General features: G+C 41.8%; 1 protein-coding gene across 2 annotated transcripts in view; it reads right to left on the minus strand.

Moving 5' to 3' along the window:
* The window catches only part of RIMS4 (regulating synaptic membrane exocytosis 4), a 322,400-nt gene that overhangs the window by 30,205 nt on the left and 266,710 nt on the right, over nt 1–25,485 (minus strand). For both annotated transcript variants that reach the window (XM_077459797.1, XM_077459796.1), the window contains 2 exons: nt 14,530–14,642; nt 10,387–10,488 (listed from right to left, as the gene is read on the minus strand). In XM_077459797.1, the coding sequence (XP_077315923.1) occupies nt 10,387–10,488; nt 14,530–14,642 (215 nt within the window). The remainder of the gene's footprint in view (nt 1–10,386; nt 10,489–14,529; nt 14,643–25,485) is intronic.

The raw sequence follows: 25,485 nt of genomic DNA on the forward strand, positions 1-25,485 counted from the left end.
TAACTAAGTAGCAATAGTATTCTTGAGCACCTAACATGAACCTCTCACTCTACATTAACGGCACTCTTGGTTGCATGCCAGGGGAGCTATTAAAGTGGCACTAGACTGCAGTCCTCAATAATTTTATAGTCTCAAAAAGGGAATGTTACACTTTGCTAGGTGCCTCTGTAGTCATGAAGTTCAAACATTTTTCAAACAGCTGAAATTAGGAAGCCACTTCTACTACAGAAATAAATTGGTATTGTGCAAAAAAAAAAAATGCATATACCGGTACATTTTTTTCTATGCAGTAGGTAGAGCTCAATGCTACATCTCATACCTTTACAAGGGTAACCTCATCTATTTAGCTAAAAAAATAACATTTTATGAAGCTGAATAGCTAAATCTCAGATTATACACAGTTGAATGACTTGGGAGAGTCACTCATTTAAACTCCTGCCTTACTTTCTTGATCTCTTGGTCCCTGTTGCACTCTGAAGTTTATCCTGATGATTACACAACAGGTTACAATGTGTGGTATAGAGGTTGGTGGGATCGGGAAACAGGAGATCTACACTGCTAGTACTATGGGTTCCTCAGGAGGCTTCAGAAGAAGATGTCTCTTTAATGGAGCAACATTCAGAAATGCCGGTAGCGAGAAAGGAGGCTCTACTATTTTATTTTGCACACAGAGCTTTTGGCTTATTTTAGTTTCTGACATTGTCAATTTAAAATTATTCTTTATCTCCTTACTAAACCTCAAATTATCTGTCAGACTGATATCATTGGTGCTCCCAGTATTACATTTTTATTTAGAAAAAAAATGGTAAATACTAAAATGATTTGACATCAGTTAAAAAAAATAAAAAGATCTATAAAACTTAAAGGAAAGGAAATGTAGTGGTCAGATTTTGTATAACTAATCTGTAAATAGGGTCTTGTAAAATTATATTCTGTATAGTGTGCCAGCCATTGCATTCCAGCTAAGATTTATAAGATAGTAACTATTTTAATTAAAATACCAACATTGTTTTATAATTTCTTTTAGCTGAATTATAACCTGTTATTTGAAAATGCGGTCTGAAAACAGCTTCTGCAAGCCTAATAATCATTATTTTCCATTTAAGTTTATGCTTCGGAGATCTAAAGCTCCCAAAAGATATGGGCTGAATGTCTGGCCACATGTGAGCCATGTTTTAATTGTTTGCTGTCATTCTGGCATAATGGGTGACTGTGGATATCGTTTAGTCAAAAATCTCACTTACATTAAGTAATGGCTTTATGCCAAGCAGTACTCCAGCCTTTGTCATATACTGCACCCTATATCAAAGAAGAAAGCTATATTGCCCCTCGGACTTTAATGAGTTGTGGCAATCATGACACATGCACGTTCATTCTTTTTTGCGTATGCGCCATCATGGTGTTGGTCGCGCCTCGCCGACGTCATGCGCGTGCACAGTGGTAGGCTCCACCATTTCATTGTGGAGGCGGCCTGCCGCTATTATTGGCACAGTTATCTAGGCCGGGTCTTCCTAGCCCCCACATGACATTTAGGGGGACAGGCACTTGGATCAGCAAACTCCTAAAGGGACCTCCACTTCCTTTTACCTTTCTCTCTGTATTTCCTCAAGGTCTTTAAGCACTCTGACCTGGCCACACTTCACCAAGATCTGGGTTAAAGGTAATGTACACATATATATTTTTTGCTATCTTCCGGTTGAGACACTGCTATAGTCAGCTGAGTAGGATTTTAAATTTTTTTATACACCAACTTTTGTTTTAGTTCTTCATTGATGCATATCTATGCATCATTTCCTTTCACTGTTAGTACATTCACTGGCTAGTACAACTTTACGTGTTATGTGATATGTTGTATCCTATTCAAAAAGGTGTGTTTTTTTTCAATAAAGGGTTCATATGACTGGGGGTGTGGTTGCCATCATCCCTGTTAAACTGATAAAGAAATTGTAATGCCTCTCTTTTTTGGGGGATTTTTAAGGCGACAATACAAAAAAAAAATATAAAAATGTAATTTCTTTATTGTTGTGTTTTGTTTTTTTTAAGAAAGGAAGACATTTCTTTAATATTGATGAAAACATCAAGAACATTCTTGATGTTTTTGTGAGTATTAAAGAAATGTCTTCCTTTCTAAAAAAAAAAAAAAACACAACAATAAAGAAATTACATTTTTATATATTTTTTTGTATTCAGTTTCTTGGCTGCTTTAAAATTCCCCAAAAAAGAGAGGATTTACAATTTCTTTGTCAAGGTTTTTTTTATCACTTTCACAGCACCCCCTCATTTGCCCCCCCCCCAGTTGTCACCTTCGGTGTCTGCCCTCATATCAGCTCCCGGACAGAGCCAACCCCTTTTGGTTTCTCCCTCATGCTAGACTAATCTATTACTTTTTCGCCTTGCTGGGACTGTTGTGTGCATTGATCTCTGCAATCTCATATGTGAGTATGGCCACTTAGCAGGTGAATTATACATAAATTTTGTCATTTTATATTATATATATTTCTGTTTATGACGTGGTCTTTCCACAGATGCAAAAATACTATGGTCGTCTCCTGATTAAGTGGACATGGTTCCACAAAACGCGTAGAGACAACCCATAAATGCTTCAACCTGAATGTATATTGCATATATATAATGCCGCGTACACACGACTGGACATTGAGGGACTAGGTTCGACGTTCTTTCCGACAGACTTTCAGCGGAGTTCCGACGAACTTTCCGAATGAACGGACTTGGCCACACATAATCACACCAAAGTCAGACGGATTCGAACGTGGTGACATACGACCGAGCTACAATAAGGAAGTTCATAGCCAGTAGCCAATAGCTGCCCTAGCGTCGGTTTTTGTCCGTCGGACTAGCATACACATGAACGGATTTCTCGGTCTGGCGGAGTTCCATTGGGAAAATTTCTAAAGTCTGCCAGATTTTTGGCAAGCAAAGGTCCTATGGAGCCCACACACGATCGAATTGTCCGACGGACTAGTTCCGTCTAACCTTTGCTGTCAAAAAGTCCGGTCGTGTGTATGTGGCATTACTCTCAGTAGTGCATGTATAATGTACTTTATGACACATACAGTGTCTACTTTGTTGGATTTGAAACTTTATGAGGAATAAAATGTATATTTTTTTTATTATTTGTTTGATTCATTTATTTTGGCACAACTCATTAAAGTCCCAGGGGTAATATCATTTTCTTCTTTGATTTATGTGTTAGGGACTGAGTTCTGCCATAGTCCCAACACTTCTGACCAGTTCTTTGTTATATACTGTACCCTGTTTGGACTCTACACAGGGATAAATAAAGTGCTGCCACGGCTGGGTTTCTCCATTGCTCAATATTCAAAAGATGATGTGTGATTTGGCTGCCAATGGATATTAAGAATCACAAAAGTGAAAAGATCTCAAGCAAGTGTCCAAGATGCCTTTTAAGATAAAGTGAGATAAAACTGAAAACTGAATAATTCGGTTTGCGTGGACCTACGCACAAAATGTGTTTTAAGATTAGTTTGACATACAGTATATAATTGCACATTTGCAATATGTTATTAAACATTTCATTTCAGTCTGCAGTGATGCAGTGCACTCAACTGTGATTTTTTTTATTTTGAAATGTCAAATTTTTTTTTTTTCTCTATTGCACCATGGCAGAAGCAGAGGGCTCATTCACATGTGCAGGCTTTAGCTCTAAAAATGCCAAACGCTGTGCTGCAGCCATGTGCAATCCATGTGGTTGCAGAGTGTCCCCATTACCTTGAACAGGTCGCATTTGGTGGTGGTACTGCCTGCCAAATATAACATGCCTTTCAACTTCTGACTTGGCCACAAAGCAAAGCATCACAGTCAGGACATGGGTACAACTCTGAGCAGCTGCATTGATGTGATTAAGTTGGCAGTTGAGGGGATAGTAAAGGGCCCATCCATTTTTCAGGCAGAAAAACATGCCTAAGCGCAGCATTTAGGAACATTTGACATTTTCAAGTGTACATTGATTATGATGAAAAATGAGCAGAGGTGAATGTTTTGGAAAAAATGCTTATAAGAGCAAATACCCATTAACGCTTCTAAACTCATATGCAATACGAGCTACTGTGAGCATTTTTATGCTACTTTTTCCACCAGGGGTTATGGCATTTTTTTTTTGCTCCTAGTGCACATGGACCCTAAAATCGCAGCTCAACTGTCTGCTTTTATGTCTCACTGGCCACCTTTGTGCCCAAACCCTTATAAAGGCCACTAGAATTTTTCTTACCCACTCATATAATTGGCACGCTTGCTATTGGCAGATGCCAGGTTAGAACTTGAGATTATATTTCCAGCATTACCAGCACTGCCCTTAGAGATAAAGTAGCAAGCCTTTGATCTTTGGTGATATTCTGGAAATTCATCTACAGAGGTGCTGAGAATGCACCAAATCTATAATTACAACACTGGGATTAAATGTGTGATCATTGCAGAAGGTCCTTATCACTAAGCACTCAGTCTGAGCACTGAGCACATACTGTATTTACTGAAAGAAACCAAGTCACAAATTTGTATTGGGGTTTTCTAAAATGCCAGGAAATAATAAAAAACATAAATACTCAAGCTATGTTAAAAAAACTAATAAATGCAAAACTCCTGCAGCTGCTGTCCACCAAGTGCTAAATCACTTAAAAAATCTATTAATTAATATTACAGCGCTTACAGTTTGTGATACAATACAGGATATTAATATATTTATTAAATATATGAAAAAGAAAAAGAAGAAAAAAGTATAATAGTCCAAAGTACTGTGAAAACTCCTATAAGGTGCTCAGTGCTCCAAATTCCATAAAGTGTCAAAGTTCAAGTAAACATACTGTGCAATGTGCCCCACTCCCCTCTTGTATCCCTACTCACCAGAATGGACCCTCAGTTTTTCAGTCTGGGGTCAGACAAACTTGTATCTGGTGGTGGGAATGCCACAACTCTTTGTCCTTAAAGGGTAATTTCACCTTACCCTTTGGCATCAAAATCTGTAAGGTGAACTTACACAGGATGCCCTCCTCACCCCCCAGTCCTGCCGACCTGGAGTGCAGCGATCACCCGCACTGACACCTTGGGTCGCCGTCTCACTGGTCTGGGGCTTAGAAATCCCCTCGACTTAATATCCAAAATGTACCTCATCAGGTGGTACGTTTAGGAGCATTCAAACTTGTTCAGCGCCATCACATGGGCAGCGCCGACCAATCAGAACCCACGTAGCCTGTCCCGTCACCACGGGCGAGGAGGAGAGAAAGCTGTGAGGATTTCAAATCCCCGGACTGGTACAGCGATACGATCTGTCAGTGAATGAATGAATGAATGAAATACTTGTATAGCGCACAATGCGAACTGAATCGTCTCTAGGCGCTGTGGCGAGCTTTGATCATCTGCTAAAAGAGGAAGGTCTTGAGTTTTTTCCTAAAAGCGAGGTGATTTTCTTCCAGGCGGATGTTGATTGGTAGAGCATTCCATAGCCGAGGCCCTTGGACAGCGAATCTCCGATCCCCCTTGGATTTATACCGGGCTTTGGGCACGAGGAGGAGGTTTTTGTTGGCTGGTCGAAGTCTGCGGTTTGGTGTGTAATGATTTATTTTCTCCATTAGGTATTGCGGAGCTTCTCTATGCACGCATTTGTGGGTAAGGCAAAGGGTCTTGAACGTGATCCGATTTTTTACGGTTAGCCAATGTAAGCTCCTCAGCGAAGGAGAGAAGGATTCCCAGGTTTTTTTCCTGTTATCAGCCTTGCCGCCATGTTTTGGATCAGTTGTAATCGCGCAAGTTGATATTGTGGTAATCCTATGAAAAGCGAATTTGCGTAGTCCAGTTGTGAATTAATGATTGTTCCAACTACCACTGCTTTGTCATTCTTTGGGATAAAAGGGACGAGTCTGCGAAGCATGCGCAGCAGATGGTGAGATCCACTGACTACAGATCCTATTTGAGCATCCATTGACATTTGTGCATCTAAAATAACCCCGAGACTCTTTGCTTTGGTCTTTGGGGAGATAGTCTGCCCAAAGACGGTTGGTGGAGACCAGGAGATTTTGGTTGCGGGCTTATGATTTGGGTGTAAGATAAGAAGCTCTGTCTTTGATTCGTTCAGCTGGAGGGAGTTAGTGGTCATCCAGTCCTCTATTGATTTGAGGCAGTTTTCAAGTTGTTGTTGGTGATCTATTTTTCCATTGATCCGGAAATAAAGGTGCGTGTCGTCAGCGTAAGTGTGGAAGCAGAGATCTGAGCATCTGATGATTTGAAGGAGTGGGCGAATGTAAATGTTGAAGAGAACGGATGACAAAGGAGAGCCTTGAGGGACTCCGCAGGAGACTGCCTGAGTTTCGGAGAGGAATTTTCCTAGTTTCACTGTCTGTGACCGATTTCCAAGGAAGGACGCGAACCATTGGAGATCTATGTCTTGGACTCCGGCTACTGTGATCTACTGTATCAAACGCTGCACTTAGGTCTAGCAGTATGAGGAGACATGGCTCTCCCTCATCTGCTGCTTCCAGGGCGTCATCCCAAATCTTGAGGAGAGCTGTTTCTGTTCCATGACCCGGGCAGAAGCCTGATTGCAGCGGGTCCAGGAGTTTGTGAGTATCCACGTGAAGTTGTAGCTGATGTACTACAGCTTTCTCCATGATCTTAGAAATGGTGTTGAGGCTTGTAATTGGCCTACGGTTGTTTGGATCCTGAGGGTCCAGGTTTGGTTTCTTGAGTAGAGTTTTGACGATGCCTTGTTTGAGGATGCTGGGAACAATCCCTTCGTGGAATGATCTGTTCATGAGGTGGGTTATGGTTGGAGCCACGATGTCGGAGCATTCTTTCAGTAGTTTTGTGGGGATGATGTCAATAGGTGAGGTACTGTCACGCAGTTTATTAATGATGTTTTTTGCGGTGTCTACGGTAATTGGGGATAGTGAAAAGTCAGTCAGTGCGGAGGATCGCCGGACACTAGGTTAGTGGGACCGGGGGGATAGGGAGGGGGTCGAGTGTAAGCTCACCTTACAGATTTTCTGTAAAGGTGAACTTACACTTTAATAGGATCTTTAAAATGATACTCCTAAGGAATCTCGAATTTCCACCAGGCTAAATTACACCCTGATCTAATTTTTACAATCCTGCCCAAGAGGGCCTGGTGGGAATTTGAGTTTCCTTAGAGTATAATTTTTAAGATCCTATTAAGGACAAAGAGTTGTGGCATTCCCACCTCTAGATACAAGCTTGTCTGACCCCCAGATTGAAAAGCTGAGGGTCCATTTTCTCTGGTGAGTAGGGATACAAGAGGGGGGTATGGCACATTGCATGGCATGTTTACTTGAAGCACTTTGACACTTTCTTTATGGAATTTGGAGCACTGAGCACCTTATAGAAGTTTTGGGAAAAAAAAAAATCGCATTGGGTTTTTCACAGTACTTTAGACTATTACACTTTTTTCCTCTTTTTCGAATATATTTAATATATATATTCATATCCTGTATTATATCACATAATGTAAGCACTGTAATATTAATTAATTAATTAAAATGCCAGGAAAAAACGTTTTTTTTCAGCAAAAGTATAGTTACACTTTAAGAAAATATCAGTATGCTGAAGCATCTGTTTGATACAGTTTTTAGACGGGGTTCAGACTGCCGTACGGAGCAGCTCACAGCAGGGGTCCAGTGCGTTCCTGTTCATGATTTAGGGTTAAATTTTAGTCTGAAATTTTGGCTGAATTTAGACCTGAAATGGACCAGAAGATACCATATAGAGCCGATCACAATGTCCTGAAATGGGTGAAACCCGCATTCAATTTGCAATAAAGTGAACCCAGCTTTAAACTCATAAGGACAGACATTTTGTAGTACTCGTTTTCTTAAATTGTAAGTAAACTCTAAAAATGTACTTCTTTTATTTGATCTCTTTTGGCCTTTTAAATATACAGTAAAACCTTGGTTTGAGAGTAACTTGGTTTCAGAGTGTTTTGCAAGACAAGCTACATTTTTTCATAAATTATGATTTGATATACAAGCGATGTCTTGATATACAAATAGCGTCATGTCATAACTGAGTATAAAGAGAGGCGCCTCTAAGTATGGCAATATGGTTACATTTAATGAAGGTACAACATTTAGCAACTCACATGGTTGATGATTAAAACAGGCACATCTAAGTATGCAGGCATCTGGGCTAAAGCTGTCCACATAGACCATCCTCCACACCACCATAGACATCATCCTTTCCACGCTGCTCTCAACAAGCTCTTCAAGCCTCACTTTCAGATTGCTCAACTGCCGGGTAGTCTTCCCGGTCACGATTGCAGATTGACAGCGGTGAGAGCCAATGCTGTGGAGGATGGTCTTTTTTGGACAGTTTTTCCCCAGATGCCTGCATACTTAGATGTGCCTCTTTTAATTGTCAACCATGTGAGTTGCTAAATGCTGTACCTTCAATAAATGTAACCATATTGCTACACTTAGAGACGCCACTCTTCTCTTTTATACTCTGTAGCTCCTGCTGGATTTTGCTTCTAATCCCCTTGTGGAGGCTGTCATTTGTGGATGGACATTTTATGGTTACAAAACCTATCAACTTCCTATAATCTTTTTATATGGACTATAAACTGATGGACTTATGAATAAATGGTTGTGGAACTAACCATCTGAGTTTCCATTATTTCTTATGGGGAAATTTGCTTTGGTATACAAGTGCTTTGGATTAGAAGCATGTTATCAGAACAAATTATGCTCACAATCCAAGGTTTTACTATACCATTAAAGAGGAAGTAAACCCTAATGGGTTTACTTCCTCTTTATCTCCCTGCAAAGGTAAAGCATAATGGACTACCATGCATTGCATAGTAGTCCATTATGTGTCACTTACCTGACACAGGAGCCAGCGAAGTCACCGCTGTCCCCTGTAGTTCTGAGCGTCCATCTACTTGGTGGGTCTCGCTGCTCCGGTGCTGTGATTCACCAGAGCAGCGATGACGTCACTCCCGCACATGCGCACGGGAGCCGACACTCACGCCATATCGCCGCGATCTCCGGCTTGCCCAGTGCGCCTGCGCGCCGCTGTCTACGGCGCATGAGCCGTAGACAGAGGTGGCTGTCTTCAGGTAAATATTTTCTAAACCGTATAGGTTTAGGAGATATTTCTTGGACCTACAGGTAAGCCTTAATCTAGCGTTGCCTGTAGGTCAAAGTGGTTTGTAAGGGTTTGCAACCACTTTAAAAGCATTGTGTTTTATCTGTTGTCTCATAAAAAAAAATGCCCATTTATTGTGTTAGACATTTGTAGCAGTAGGAGCCAGAGGAACCTCTAAATTACTGTGATCTGCGGACAATCCCTAGCAGAGGTTCCCATAGCAGACAAAATAGAATGATACTAGTGTTTTATAGTATACATTTTTATAGTGCTGTAGGGTACTATGAGAGGCAGGAACCAACCTTCTTTGTTTTTCCCAATTTATTTATTTATTTATTTATTTATTTTAGATGGCTTTAGGGAAATCTTGAGTTTTGTTACCTTTTGAAGGACATAAACTTACATGGAGGGAATAAAAGATAAATTTCACATTTATGTGTCTGTTTTTATAATAGAACTCATGAAAGACTGAAAAGGAGACCCAGTGAAAATAAGCTGAAATTGAATCAAATCATGGATAACGCCTCTCCTTAGTTTTGAGGAGGTCAAAAATCGGTTCCATGGCAGGCTTATTAATGAGAAGCTGACAGTAAAGTCTTAATTATATGCATGACAAATTTCTACGGGTTGACCAACCCTGGCTTGACCACTTCCTCTCCAACTCACATGACCTTCCATTTCTTAGAACTATAATTATTCTTTATAGGGCAGATATAAAACCCTGAGGTATTCTATTCCCTTTACCCAATCCCTTCTTCTCCCCCCCTACTTTTTTTTACTTTGTCTCCTTTCTATTGCTCTTGGACTTTCCTATTTTTTCTTTCTATTGCTCTTGGACTTTCCTATTTTTTCTTTCTATTGCTCTTGGACTTTCCTATTTTTTCTTTCTATTGCTCTTGGACTTTCCTATTTTTTCTTTCTATTGTTCTTGGACTTTCCTATTGTTTCTACCTTCTTTTTGGGTTTATGAAGCTGTGGATGAGCTCTCCTTAGGCCATGGACATTCATTTTCTTTTCTTTTTCTGTAGGGTGGACATCTACCCTAATGAAGGGTGAGCAGTGACCTATTGACAAGACTGGAATGATAGCAGAGGGGCATGGAGGTAAGGTTGGATAGAAAGTTGACATCCAGTCACCTTCTTGTGAATGTTAAGTGTGGGGACAAATGTGGGTGCACCAGCTTGAACCCATGGCTGGTCACTCAGTGTTACTTATCTTCATAAGTCTCCTCAGAAGTATAAATTATATCTGTCAACATACCTGGTGGTGTTTTAGAACCAGCCTTAGCTGTTAGACCTCGAGCTTGAATAATTTCCACTTCAAGTTGTCCATTTCTGTCCAACAGCCCAACTTCAACATCCCCTTAGAAAAAAAAAAATTGCATTAAATGTTATATATTCTGTTGAGAAATAAAACTATGGTGTGCTAAATCTGTTTCCTTTTCAACCCAAGACATCATGCTATCTTATGTCAAGTTTTAATTTAAGCAACTGATTCTACTGTTTCTTCAATTTCCTGAAAAAGTGTGGGTGCCTTTATGTTGTCCAGAAGTTGGAGAAATATTTATTTAGATATAGACTAATAAGAATGTTGGGGGACAGCACATTTCTCTTACAGATAGTAACTATTACTACATTTGTAATCAAATGGTCAGTTTTTGAATGTGTACTGAGGAGTTTTTGGTGCAAAAGTTAATCTAACTTAACCACTTGCTTACTGGGCACTTAAACCCCCCTCAGTCCCAGACCAATTTTCAGCTTTCAGCGCTGATGCACTTTGAATGACAATTGCGCGGGCATACAACACTGTACCCAAATGAAATTTTTATCATTTTTTTCCCACAAATAGAGCTTTCTTTTGGTGGTATTTAATTACAGCTGGGAGTTTTATTTTTTGCTAAACAAACAAAAAAAGATGCAAAAAAAAAAAAAAAAAATCATATTTAATAGTTTGTTATAAAATTTGGCAAACAGGTCATTTTTCTCCTTCATTGAAGTGCGCTGATGAGGCGGCACTGATAGGCTGCACTGGTGGGCACTGATGGGCTGCATTGGTGGGCACTGATAGGCTGCATTGGTGGGCACTGATAGGCTGCACTGGTGGGCACTGATAGGCATAGTTAAGGCGGCACTAATAGGCACAGATAAGGCGGCACCGATGGGCACAGATAAGGCGGCACTGATGGGCAAAGATGGGCACAGATAAGATGGCACAGATGGGTGGCACAGATGGGTGGCACGGATGGGCACTGATAGGTACCACTGATAGATGGGACTGATGGGCACTGATAGGTGGCACTGATAGGTGGCACTGCTGGGCACTGATGGGCGGCACTGCTGGGCACTGGTAGATGACACTAATGGGCACGGATATGTGGCACTGGGGTGCAGCACATTTGTTAAGGCAGATTGTGGGTACTGCTGGGTGGCACTGTGGGCACTGCTGGGTGGCACTGCTGGGTGGCACTGTGGGCACTGCTGGGTGGCACTGGGCACTGCTGGGTGGCACTATGGGCACTGCTGGGTGGCACTGACAGGGGCACTTACTTTTTATTAATGTGGCACTAGCAGGGGGCAGGTGGGCACTGGCAGGGGGCAGGTGGGCACTAGCAGGGCTGGCCGTGATCGGGACTGATGTCCCGATCACGGCCGCTGGTGATCGGCTCTTTTTTTTTCTCCTCGCGCTGATAGCGCGAGGAGGAATAATAGCCGATTACCGACTCCGTTATATCACATGATCAGCTGTCATTGATCACGTGATAAGGGGTCGGGATCGACCCCTTGCACGGATCGGTGATCAGGCGAGTCTCGTAGACTCGCCGATCACAGAGCGCGCCGCGTGCGCCCCTCAGGGGGCGCGCAGGCCGCTCGTGCACGGGACTACGTCAATAGCTGACAGCTGATCACGTGATAAGGGGTCGGGATCGACCCCTTGCACGGATCGGTGATCAGGCGAGTCTCGTAGACTCGCCGATCACAGAGCGCGCCGTGCGCGCCCCTCAGGGGGCGCGCAGGCCGCTCGTGCACGGGCCTACGTCAATAGACGTAGTCCCGGAAAAGGAGATCCGCGCTGTAGCCGTCATTCAGCTATAGCGCGGGTCTCAAGTTGTTAAAGGACTTTTAAAAACATTTAATGGTTAAAGCATCAAATAAAGCCAGAGGGGTTGATTTACTAAAGACAAATCCACTTTGCACTACAAGTGCACTTGGAAGTGCAGTCGCTGTAGATCTGAGGGGAAGATCTGAAATGAGGGGAAGCTCTGCTGATTTTATTATCCAATCATGTGCAAGCTAAAATGCTGTTTTTTATTTTCCTTGCATATCCTCCTCAGATCTACAGCGACGGCACTTCCAAGTGCACTTGCGGTGCAAAGTGGATTTGCCTTTAGTAAATCAACGTCAATGTGTTTTGAGGGGGGCAAAAGTCTACCCCTTCTTTAGCCCTCAGTGCTAAAAATATGCACTGTCACTGTATTAATAACACTGGCTGGGAAAGTAGTTAACATCAGGGACGATCAAAGGGTTAGCTGCTATTTTGCTGTAGCATAGGAGGGGCCTTTAGTAGGGGAAGTCATAGATCTGTGTCCCTGCTTTGCAGGAGCACAGGATCCATGCCTTCCCTCCTGACAGAATGATCTGCCTTGTTTACATAGGCAGATGGCTGCTCTGCCTGTTACCAAACGATCAGCGGGTGCCGTGGACTTCCGGTCAGCTCCTGCTCTGTAGAATCACATACCCTACCACATACCATAGAATACCCGGAAGTGCAGAATCACGTATATATATACATAATCCTGCACAGCACTGCCACCCTGTAGTAGTAAAACTGCTATATGGTGGTCAGCAAGTGGTTAAGTGAGATGAACCATTGTACTAGGTGTTCCACTGTACACATCCAATAATTTCCCTTCTGATGAGTGGTCACTATCAGAGAGTTATCAGCCTAGAACCAGAACAGGGTGCATCTGCACTATATTTTCTTCACTGATTTTCTTCTTTGAAGGGGAACGTACCTTACTGTATATCAATCAGAACAAATTTTCACTTCTATCGGTCCAGCACTATTGTACACACAGGTTCCCTAGTCAAAGGACAGGGAAGTGACATAGAAATCTGCAAAGTTTATATACAACATAATGGTGTCATTTTCCTGGCTGTGTAGTTTGGCAGAGGTGTGTGAATCATTAGACTGGCTGAAAAAAATGACAAATTCTTTGGCAGGTAGTCTACTCTATATGCATGTCAACTGCATAAGCACCCATTGCCTGTGTTCCATCAGATTAGGCGGCCTGTCAGATTTCGTAACAAATTTTTAGTGGTAAAAATAAGTGTGAAATGCAAGACTTTGGTGGGTGTAAAAAGATGCCCGCTTAGCAACTTCAGACTGAGATTATTGTGGCCGAGTGCGGGGTGAGCAAAGTTGGCCGTGACAAAACATCTCTTCCGTTACAAATTTTGATGGGTCGCCTAATCTGACGTTACACGTGCAATTCCCCTAACCTTAGCCATAAGATCACAGGAAGCCAATAGACAAAAATGGAACCTAATACAGATACTCCTCGTTTAATGACTTACCTGTTTAACGACCACTCAAATATATGACCAGCTCTCCCCACCCAAATGACGCACTATACATCATTGTATTGTACAGTACAGTATTTTCATTTTTTGTTCTGTACTTATGCAAATTAAAACAACGTTATTGAGCTGGAGTTTTGTGTTTAGACCCTTTTTTTTCATAATACAGTACAGTAGTTAAGAATGCTTAAATTATTGATTACTTGTGGCTCCTCGTTTAACGACCAATTCCTTTAACAACCTGGTCATTGGAACGGAACCTGGTTGTTAAGTGAGGAGTACCTGTAGACTATTCCCCTAAGAGAGACTTACTGGAGAGGGTTTATGCTAATACCCACATATAATGATCATTCCCCGGCCCATCGAGCACAGAGATCATACAGAGCACTATATATTACACTTTACAACACTTTTTGCTACAGATAAGTCTATAATAAGGCTTACCTGTAGCTACACTGGATATCTCCTAAACCTGCACAGTTTAGGAGATATCCCTGTATTTGCATGTGCCAACGTCATCGGCACATACGCACTGAAGCAAACTGAAGCAACGGCGCGTACGTGCCGTTGCTTTAGTTAGCCTGTGCCGTTACAGGGAGCGACGTCATCATGGCTCCGGCCAATCACAGCGCTGGAGCTCGCAATACCCGGAAGTAACTCCGGGAGTGATGTCGGCCGCCGGAGCAGTGAATGAGCACTGCTGCGGGGGCTTCGATCTCAGGTAAGTAATTCATAATGAGCTAGTATGCTATGCTGTTGGGGGGGGGGTTATTTTTAGGGTTTACAACCACTTTAAACATGGATTCCTTCATTCTGTGTCACTTACCCATTGATGTAGTTGCTAGTGTTTGCCGACCAACAAATTGAGCAGGGCCCATGCCAGAAAGGAAATCACCAAACTGACCATCAGATGCCAGGCACATTCCACTGTAGTTCAAGCTGTAGATCAGAGAATATATTAAGTATTTTACAGTATAATCTGATTACAAAACACTTAAAATAAATCTGGACTGTGAAAGTAGGTCATCATTGACCTCCCCTTCTGAAAAAACGAGTTACCTGTAAATTATATTAAATATAATTATTATATTTAATCTATGTTTATTGAAAGCTTTGTGCATATACAATTAGAATAGGATATATACACAAAAATAAAACAAAACAAAAAAACTGTGTTTGAGATATGCATTGACATAGACCAGTGATGGCGAACCTTGGCACCCCAGATGTTCCAGATGTTTTGGAACCACATTTCCCATGATGCTCATGCCTTCTGCATTGTTGAGTATAATGGGAAATGTAGTTCCAAAACATCTGGGGTGCCAAGGTTCACCATCACTGACATAGGCTATCGACCTTTACCAGACCTCCTGTAAAATATTATAATCCAAAGGTGTTAGTAGTTTCCACAACACTGAACAGTATACGTATGGAGAGTAGAAGGTTTTATTTCACCCTCCAGATCTACATTCTTATTCAGGGTCAGGATTTAGAAAGTATTGATAACAAAAACAGATAGGCAACCAGAATTTTCAGATGGAGGTCAGCAAAAGCAGCTTCCATATTACCCTCAGGATAGGTAACTTAAAGGCCGAGAGATATCTTCATAGACAACTCACATCTTGTTGATAAGCTTTGGAACAAACTATACGCCATCCATATACTGTTAACTATATACACAAACCTCTTTTTACTTGAATACTCTACTCTACTGGTGACGCCCTGTGCTTTGTATGCATCGGGACTTGGGTAAGCAGCCTTATATTTCCATTGTTTGGGTGCCACCATTGCAAGCTGCTTGCTCTGGGTGCACTCAACAAGAGGGAGGAGCCAGCAGCACCGGCGAGGGTCCCGAAAAGAGGAGGGTCGGAGCTGCTCTGTGCAAATCCACTGCACAGAGCAAGTAAACATGTTTTTTTTTTTTTTTTTTTAACACATTTTTGCAATTTTTGCCTTTAACCACTTGCTTACTGGGCACTTAAACCCCCCTCAGTCCCAGACCAATTTTCAGCTTTCAGCGCTGATGCACTTTGAATGACAATTGCGCGGGCATACAACACTGTACCCAAATGAAATTTTTATCATTTTTTTCCCACAAATAGAGCTTTCTTTTGGTGGTATTTAGTTACAGCTCGGAGTTTTATTTTTTGCTAAACAAACAAAAAAAGATGCAAAAAAAAAAAAAAAAAAAATCATGTTTTAATAGTTTGTTATAAAATTTTGCAAACGGGTCATTTTTCTCCTTCATTGAAGTGCGCTGATAAGGCGGCACTGATAGGCTGCATTGGTGGGCACTGATGGGCTGCATTGGTGGGCACTGATAGGCTGCATTGGTGGGCACTGATAGGCTGCACTGGTGGGCACTGATAGGCATAGTTAAGGCGGCACTAATAGGCACAGATAAGGCGGCACCGATGGGCACAGATAAGGCGGCACTGATGGGCAAAGATGGGCACAGATAAGATGGCACGGATGGGTGGCACGGATAAGTGGCACGGATGGGTGGCACGGATGGGCACTGATAGGTACCACAGATAGATGGGACTGATGGGCACTGATAGGTGGCACTGATAGGTGGCTCTGATAGGTGGCACTGCTGGGCACTGATGGGCGGCACTGCTGGGCACTGATGGGCGGCACTGCTGGGCGGCACTGGGGTGCAGCACCTTTGAGGCAGATTGGGTGGCACTGTGGGGTGGCACTGTGGGGTGGCACTGTGGGGTGGCACTGTGGGCACTATGGGCACAGACGGGGGGCACTTACTTTTACTTTTAGTTATACTTCAGGATGGCACTGCGGGAGGCAGGTGGGCACTGGCAGGTGGCATGTGGTGCCTTGCATTGCTGGCCGTGATCGGGACTGATGTCCCGATCACGGCCGCCGGTGATCGGCTTTTTTTTTTTCTCCTCGCGCTGTCAGCGCGAGGAGGAATAATAGCCGATTACCGGCTCCGTTCTATCACATGATCAGCTGTCATTGGCTGACAGCTGATCACGTGATAAGGGGTCGGGATCGACCCCTTACACGGATCGGTGATCAGGCGAGTCTCACGGACTCGCCGATCACAGAGCGCGCCGCGCGCGCCCCTCAGGGGGCGCGCAGGCCGCTCGTAACCGGGACGACGTCAATAGACGTAGTCCCGGAAATCTAGGTCCGCGCTAATGCCGTCATTCGGCAATAGCGCGGTACCCAAGTGGTTAATATCACTTTAAAGCAGGGGTCTCAAACTGGCCGCCCTCCAACTGTTGCAAAACTACAAGTCCCATAAAGCATTGCAAGGCTGAGAGGTACAAGCTTGGCTCCCACAGGTAGAGGTATGATGGGACTTTTAGTTTTGCAAAAGCTGGAGGGCCACCAGTTTGAGATCCCTGCTTTAAATTATTTTTGTGATTGTTTCAGTTGATTTTTTTTATAAAATAACAAGTATTGTATACTTACCTGCTCTGTGAATTGGTTTTACATAGAGCAGCACCATTTCTCCTCTTCTTGAGACCCTCGTTGGTGCTCCTATTGCCTCCTTCCTGTCGAGTGCCCCCACAACAAGCAGCTTGCAATGGGGGCACCCGCCCCCTCTCTCTCCTCATTGCCTCATTGACTTTTATTGACAGCAGTGGGAGCCAGTGAGTGCCCTCATAGCAAGCAGCTTGCTATGGGAAAACTTGTGCAAGCTTGATCTTGAGCCGCACTGTGTCCATCTATTGACACACACAGTGTGGCTCAGTGCTGCCCCTGCTCCTTCCTCACAGGATTTGATTGACAGTGGTAGGGGCCAATGGCTCCCACTGCTGCTGAGCCTCCCAGGAGAGAGGGCAGAGAAGAGCAGTGCTGCTGCAGATGAACACAATGTAGGATCGAGATTAGGCTCAGGTAAGTATTTAAGAAGGGCTGGGGGGGCTGGCATTGAAAACTTCTGGTTTGTAAAAATCATCCAGAAAACATTAAAATATATGGGGGAAAAAAAGAAAGTTTTTTTTTTTTTTTTTTACCTAATGCAGAGAATGCATTAAGGAAAAATAAAAATGACCTCTACAACCACTTTAACTTTACCAATCTTGGAGACCCTCAGCAGCTGCATCAGTGAGCAATAACCGGTGGCTGTTGTGGGTCGCTGCAACCTGTCATTTCAGGCAAATCGAAGGCTAGTGCCCTTGATGCAGTGGACCACTTTTCAAAGGACTTCGAAAAGCTGTGAGGAAGCAATTTGTTGCCTCCACTCCTCCCGTTTCAACCCAGCTGTTAGGGGCAACAATTCATTTATCTGTCAGTCACTCTCAGTCAACCAGCTTAGCATGCTCCTTGCACTGCAGCAACATTCATTGTCTCCTTGTGCTTCTTCTCTCTCCCCCATTCTGAGCTCTGCTGTACATGTATAGATGAGGCTGATATACCAACTCAAATTCAGGCACTTATACTAATTGCATTTTCAAGAACAGTTAATGAATCTAAATAAATCCTGAGCTGCATTAAATTTGTGTCTTTTGTATCTATAATCACACACATAGGTTGGACTTGATGGGCTCTTTTTTTCAACCTCACCTACTATGTACCTATGAAAAAATTGGGTGGCCTCTAAAAATAATATCAATAAGTATAAAATTTAGAACAGCGGTTGTTTTTTCACAGCCATTCAATTATATTGTTTGTTTTCACCATTTATTCACGGGTTGCACCACCATTTTTCCTCTTTTGGAATTTCTCACCTATTTTGCACTACTTCAATATCAATATTATTTAGTCACCACATCACCAGGCTATTCCCTCACTTGGTACCAAATAGTTTTGGCATATTTACCTTATGTACTCTATTCCACTCAGATTCTAGCCCCTTGACTTCTCAATTTCCCCCAGTCGCCGCGGGAGACTCTACTGGTGTCGGCCCTGTGCTTTGTATGCATCGGGACTTGGGTAAGCAGCCTTATATTTCCATTGTTTCTTTCCCCTCCCATATATATATATATATATATATATATATATATATATATATATATATATATATATATATATATATATACTTTTGAATTGTACCATTTATATATTTCTCTATATATCTTTGATTACATTGTCATTGATCTTGTGTCTATTTACAGATGTATTTCCTGATGAAGCGGTTTATCCCGCGAAACTAGTCGAAGTACTGTGTATGACCAAGTCACTTTTGTTTTAACTCTACTGTCATGTATTATGTACTAATACATTTTCTTATATTTTTATGATTGTCTATACCAGCCTCTCTCAACCTTTTCAAAACGGAGGAACCCTTGAAATAGTTCTCCAGGCTTGAGGAACCCCTGCTAAAAATTAGAAGTCTACAACTCGTGATACAATAGTGTGTTGGTCAGTGGGAAGAATGGTCCTTACACTTGTGGACATTGGGAAGAATTACCTCCTTACAGATAGCTAAAAAGATGAATGGTGTGAGTGGGAACTTATCTGAGAGGCAGAAATGACCCAATGCTGAAGGAACCCCTAGCAACCTCTGGAGGAACCCTGGTTGAGAATCACTGGTTTATACATTCCATTGTAACCTTCCTGTATTGTATCGCGATAGTCCACTTGTTCCTTTCCTTGTTCTTGGTGAGCCTTGGTTGGGGACCAGGCTCCCAAACCCCTATTTTACTATGTAACCATATCTGCCTAGAGGTCAGCTTTAATTGCTGTTACTTCCAAACCTCATCAAAATGCAGTAGAAGCATGGGCGAACCATGGCCATACAGTAGCATGAGCAAGAAGCAATCAAAACTCCAATACCAATATTTTTAAACACCATATTTAAAAAGTAAGCCACTGCTCTTCTAGAACCATTACTTGAGATCACACAAATTATGGCTACTACAATATATAAAAGTAAAAAATAAACACTGAAGTAAATAAAAACTACTTGGAATCTTCTATTTAGCCATATGAAATTAATGTAACACAAAAGAAAGAGGAAAACTGAGGATACAATATACATGGCTAAAATGTTAATTTTTTTGTAGAAAAAAAGATTAACATGAAATTATTAAAAAGGTTTCTAGCTAGCTAGGTTTTTATTCAATAGTTGTCCTGAGAAGCATCTATACTTAGATGAAGGCTTAATGGTTCAGAGATCCAAGCTTTTAAAGCCTTTAAAATGAAGAAAGGCTTAATGCCTTTAATTAAAAAAGATCCTTGCATCATTAAAGTGAAGGTTAGAAGCAAGATCGTGCTTCCCTGTGGCCTGCAATTAAGTTTGTATAGAAATATAGAGCAAGAAAGTGCATCATTCGTAACAGTTAGAGAGACGGCAGAAATAAAGCTGGCTGATTCAATTTTGGAGAAACTTCCGCGCAATAATAATTTGCTGTGACAGCTTTTCTGCACAAACCTACTCTCTTACTGTACATTGTAGTTTTATTTATTTATTTTGTGAATTTTAAATCTCCGTTTTAAAAGAATACGCTGCCCTTGGGCAGAAACCACCTTTCTCGGCTCCTTTGCCAAATGCCTCCTTGTGGTTTGCTTGGGCAGCATCCATAGTACTACTGGTCTCTACTAGATGAAAAATAACCAGGTCTGTACATTACATGAATCAGGAAAGAAAGTAGTATGCATCAGCAGAAAAATTGGTACCACTACAAGATTTCCCATGTGGTTGACATGTCCCTTAATCTACCTCCACCGGATTCTGTTGTTCATGTTGGATTTTCTTGAAAGATGGAGCTATTAATACATTAAAAATATTGCAACCGTCGGCAGAATGGATTGCTCAGCTTATAAAATAATCATTGAGCCAATGACAGTTCGAAAAAACAAGGCGCCATGATGTCATGGTTCTACAAACAAGGTTGTTTGTTAGAAACACATCTATGTGGGGTCATTTATATAATGTGATGTAATACAGTGACCTATGTGATATGGCACTGCGTTCTTTTAACTGACAATTGCATGGCCGAGCTATACTGTACCCAAATAAAATGGGCGTCCTTTTTTTATCACAAATAGAGGTTTATTTTGGTGGTATTTGATCATCTCTGTATTTTTATTTATTTATTTATTTATTTTTTGCGCTATAAGCAAAAAATTACAGACAATGAAAAAGAATTAAAATAAAAAGAATGAAAAAAAAAAATCACATTACATTTATGACAATATTTATTCTGCTACATATTTTTGGTAAAAAAAAATAAAAATGCCAATAAGCATATATTGAGTTAAAAAAGTACAAAAGTTATTGGGGTTGATTTACCAAAGGCAAATCCACTCTGCACTACAAGTGCACTGCAAGTGCACTTAAAAGTGTACTTGTAAGTGCAGTCGCTGTAGATTGCTGTAGATCTGAGGGGAAGCTCTGAGATGAGGGGAAGCTCTGCTGATTTTATCATGTAATCATGTACAAGCAAAAATGCTGTTTTTTATTTTCCTTGCATGTCCCCCTCAGATCTACAGCCACTGCACTTCCAAGTGCACTTTCACTTGTAGTGCAAAGTGGATTTGCCTTTCGTAAATAACCCCCATAGTGTCTACAAACTATTGAATTTTTATTTATTTTTACTAGTAATGGCAGTGATCAGCGACTTATAGCGGACTGCAATATTGCAGCAGACAAATCAAACACCTAACTGAAACTTGACACTTTTCAGTGCTAAACATATGCACTGTCACTGTACTAATGACACTGGCTGAGAAGGGGTTAAACATCAGAAGTGATCAAAGGTTTAACTGCATGCCTAGCTAGTGCGTTTATGTACTGTGGGGGAGGTGCCTTTACTAGGGGAAAGTATGGATCCATATCCCTGCTTTGCAGGAACACAGGATCCATGCCTTCCCTACTCACAGAACGATGATCTGCCTCTGTGTTGGATGATCGGTGGGTGTCAACGAACAGCGAGTCCGTGGTACCTGCATACAGCGGTAGCAGGTCATTGGCAGCGTGCATGCAAATCCCAGACCCGGAGGTGTTGGATCGTGTACTAGGGATATGATCCAGATCAGCAGTACCACCTTGCTGCTGTTATAGATTAAGAATTCTGTGGCAATGCCAATTGCTAAATATCTAGGCAGATGCCTCACTCCTCTGGTAGTTAACACTAGATCATACATTAAAGACACTCAAGATTTTTTGGATAAAATAAAAAATGTAATTCTTCCTCCGGGTGCGACATTAGTAACCTGGGATGTCACTAATCTCTACACAACAATCCCACATTCTTTGGGATTGGAAGCCTGTAAACGATTGTTGGTTGGTTCCAGATTTTATGACACACCGCAAGTGTCATTCCTTCTGGAATTACTTTCAATTGTTTTGGAAGATAATTTTTTCTTGTTTAAAGACACTTATTATTTGCAGTGCACTGGGACTGCGATGGGTTCTAATGTCGCCCCCCCCCCCCCGTATGCAAATGCTTATGGACATGCTTGAGAATGCATTCATATATTGTTGCAGACTGTTTATAGACAATTGTGTCGCTTGGTTTAGATTCATTGATGATGCATATGGGCGGGCGACCACGAATCATTGTTGTTAATTTTTATTTGAATATTCTAGTGCCCGGTTTAAAATGTAATATGTCCATTTCTGACACTACTACACCCTTCTTAGCCCTTGTACACACGGTCGGAGATTTCGACAACCAAATCCGTCGGATCTTGTCCGAAACTGTTGCATACACACAGTCGGACTAAGTTGTTGAAAAATCCGATCATTCAGAACGTGATGACGTCATTTCATTACGATGGGTCTACATTCAGGCTAGTAGCCAATAGCTTTGATGTAGGAATTTGATCTGAGCATGCGTGGCACTTTGTCCGATCAAAATTCTCTACACATGATCGGAGTATGTCCGATCGAACCAGTTGGTCGGAAGTATTTCCAACAAGTTGGAAAATTGGGTCCGACATATATTTCGACGGAATCAGTCCGATGCATACCACACACAGTCGGATTATCCGCCAACGCGGTCCGATAGGCACATTGTTGTATATACGGGAGGGCCATATTCTTAGCGACTTGTATCGCAAACCTACAGATTGCAACCAATTGTTGCATTACTCCAGTTTTCATCCGCCTGGGGTATTCAAGTCCATACCCAGGAGCCAACTGAAGAGAGTATCTAGAATTGTTAGTGAACAGGATATCAAGGAAGAACGGCTGAGTGAGATGGAAGACAGACTGTGCCAGCGAGGGTAACCAAGGAGTATCATACACCAGGAACGCATTAATTTACATTGTGATAGAAAAAGAGATACAGCGCACAGAATGCCCTTCATCTCACAGTTTCACCCGTTCTCTAATCGCATTAACAACATAATTTGGAAGCATTGGCCTATATAGAAATAAAATTTCCGACTGTCCCAAAATTCTATCAGCCTCCACTACCCTCTTATCGCAGAGGGAGATCGTTACGTGACAGATTGGTAAAATCAGATCAATATAGGACTTCTGTTCCACGTGTAACATTTTTAGGTCCTCCTAATTTTGGATCTTTCCCGTGTCTTTCTTGTACTCAGTATATGAGTATGATTAAGGGAAAAAGTTTTTGCCATCCACATAAAGGATACAACATCAATATTAAAGACCATTTTACCTGCCAGTCATTCTACGTTATATAGATCATTAAATGTCCATGTGGATTGATTTATGTGGGGGAAACAACTCAAAAAGTAAAAGACAGGATTGCAAGACACAAGTACTCTATTCATGATAAATTCGAGAAATTACCATTATCGAGGCATTTTTTGGAGAAAAAACACACTGTATCTCAATTAAGATATATGGTTATTGATGGAGTATCCGTAAATAGGCGAGGAGTAGACAGGGAATTGATTTTAAAAAAACGAGAAGTTTATTGGATCAATCGTTTGGACACGCTTCAGCCGAAAGGGTTAAACACTGATTTTGACCTGTACCTTTTTCTTTAATGAGTGCATGTCAAAATGAATAGTTAGCATATGTTAAGATGGTGCTGATATCTATGGTGGTTAATTGATTGCTCATTTTACTGACTTATGATTGTGATCGAGCATTCGATCGATTAATAATGTATCTTGACCTGTACCTGTTTCTTTAATGAGTGCATGTCAAAATGACTAGTTAGTATATGTTAAGATGGTGCTGATATCTATGGTGGTTAATTGATTGCTTATTTTACTGACTTATGGTTGATAGTAGGATTAAGGCTGGGTTCACACTGCTGCGGCTAGGAGAACCAGATGTGATTCACACCGCACTGCAGTGCAAATCACACCCGATCTCTGTTCAGCCATGCAGATAGTATGGCTGAATTTGCATCGCACCCGCCCCAAATTCGCACAGAACCTTTTTTTGGTCCGCAGCAGAATCGGATCGCATGGGTGTTCACACTATGCGATCCGATTCCTGTCCGAGTTTGCAGATCGCACTGCGATATGCGAACTGATCTGGGGGTGTCATTAACATTTCACTGACACTCCCAGCCATTCGCATAGGGCAGTGTGAACTGCCGCCGGGAGGTATGCGATGCGGGAACCTGCCGCGGATTCACTGCGTTCCCGCATCGCTGCAGTGTGAACCCAGCCTTAGATATATAGAGTTAAATGTGGTTTAAGTAATTACAGCTGAATCCATTATTGTGATTAAGGAGTCTGTGATTCTGATAAATGTTATGTGAAGTGTGTTACCAGTTGCAGACATGAGATTGTGAGAAAGGGCGGCTTCATAGCCCGAAACGTCGACTGCCAGTTGTACCTGGTACTTTTTTGATATTTCTATCTGATGTAATCCTTCTTGGAAATAAAAGAATTTTGTGCAGCAATCCGCATTGTTGTTTCTACATATCTGTCCGTGGGAAGGACTAGATTGCTTGCACTTCAAGGATCGTTCAGTGCATCTTACCTCTGCAATTGTGAGATATATATATACAGTGTCTTGCGAAAGTATTCGGCCCCCTTGAACTTTTCAACCTTTTGCCACATTTCAGGCTTCAAACATAAAGATATAACATTTTTATTTTTTGTGAAGAATCACCAACAAGTGGGACACAATTGTGAAGTGGAACGAAATCTATTGGATTTTTGAAACTTTTTTAACTAATAAAAAAATGAAAAGTGGGGCGTGCAAAATTATTCGGCCCCCTTGCGTTAATACTTTGTAGAGCCACCTTTTGCTGCGATTACAGCTGCAAGTCGCTTGGGGTATGTCTCGATCAGTTTTGCACATCAAGAGACTGAAATTCTTGCCCATTTTTCCTTACAAAACAGCTCGAGCTCAGTGAGGTTGGATGGAGAGTGTTTGTGAACAGCAGTTTTCAGCTCTTTCCACAGATTCTCGATTGGATTCAGGTCTGGACTTTGATTTGGCCATTCTAACACCTGGATACGTTTATTTGTGAACCATTCCTTTGTAGATTTTGCTGTATGTTTGGGATCATTGTCTTGCTGGAAGATAAATCTCCGTCCCAGTTTCAGGTCTTTTGCAGACTCCAACAGGTTTTCATCCAGAATGGTCCTGTATTTGGCTGCATCCATCTTCCCCCCAATTTTAACCATCTTCCCTGTCCCTGCTGAAGAAAAGCAGGCCCAAACCATGATGCTGCCACCTCCATGTTTGACAGTGGGGATGGTGTGTTGAGGGTGATGAGCTGTGTTGCTTTTACGCCAAACATATCGTTTTGCATTGTGGTCAAAAATTTGGATTTTGGTTTCATCTGACCAGAGCACCTTCTTCCACATGTTTGGTGTGTCTCCCAGGTGGCTTGTGGCAAACTTTAGACGAGACGTTTTATGGATATCTTTGAGAAATGGCTTTCTTCTTGCCACTCTTCCATAAAGGCCCAGATTTGTGCAG

The sequence above is a fragment of the Lithobates pipiens genome, unplaced genomic scaffold, assembly GCF_037356315.1.
Source record: "Lithobates pipiens isolate NorthernLeopardFrog02 unplaced genomic scaffold, aLitPip1_a1.2 Scaffold_28, whole genome shotgun sequence".
Classification (NCBI taxonomy): domain Eukaryota; kingdom Metazoa; phylum Chordata; class Amphibia; order Anura; family Ranidae; genus Lithobates; species Lithobates pipiens.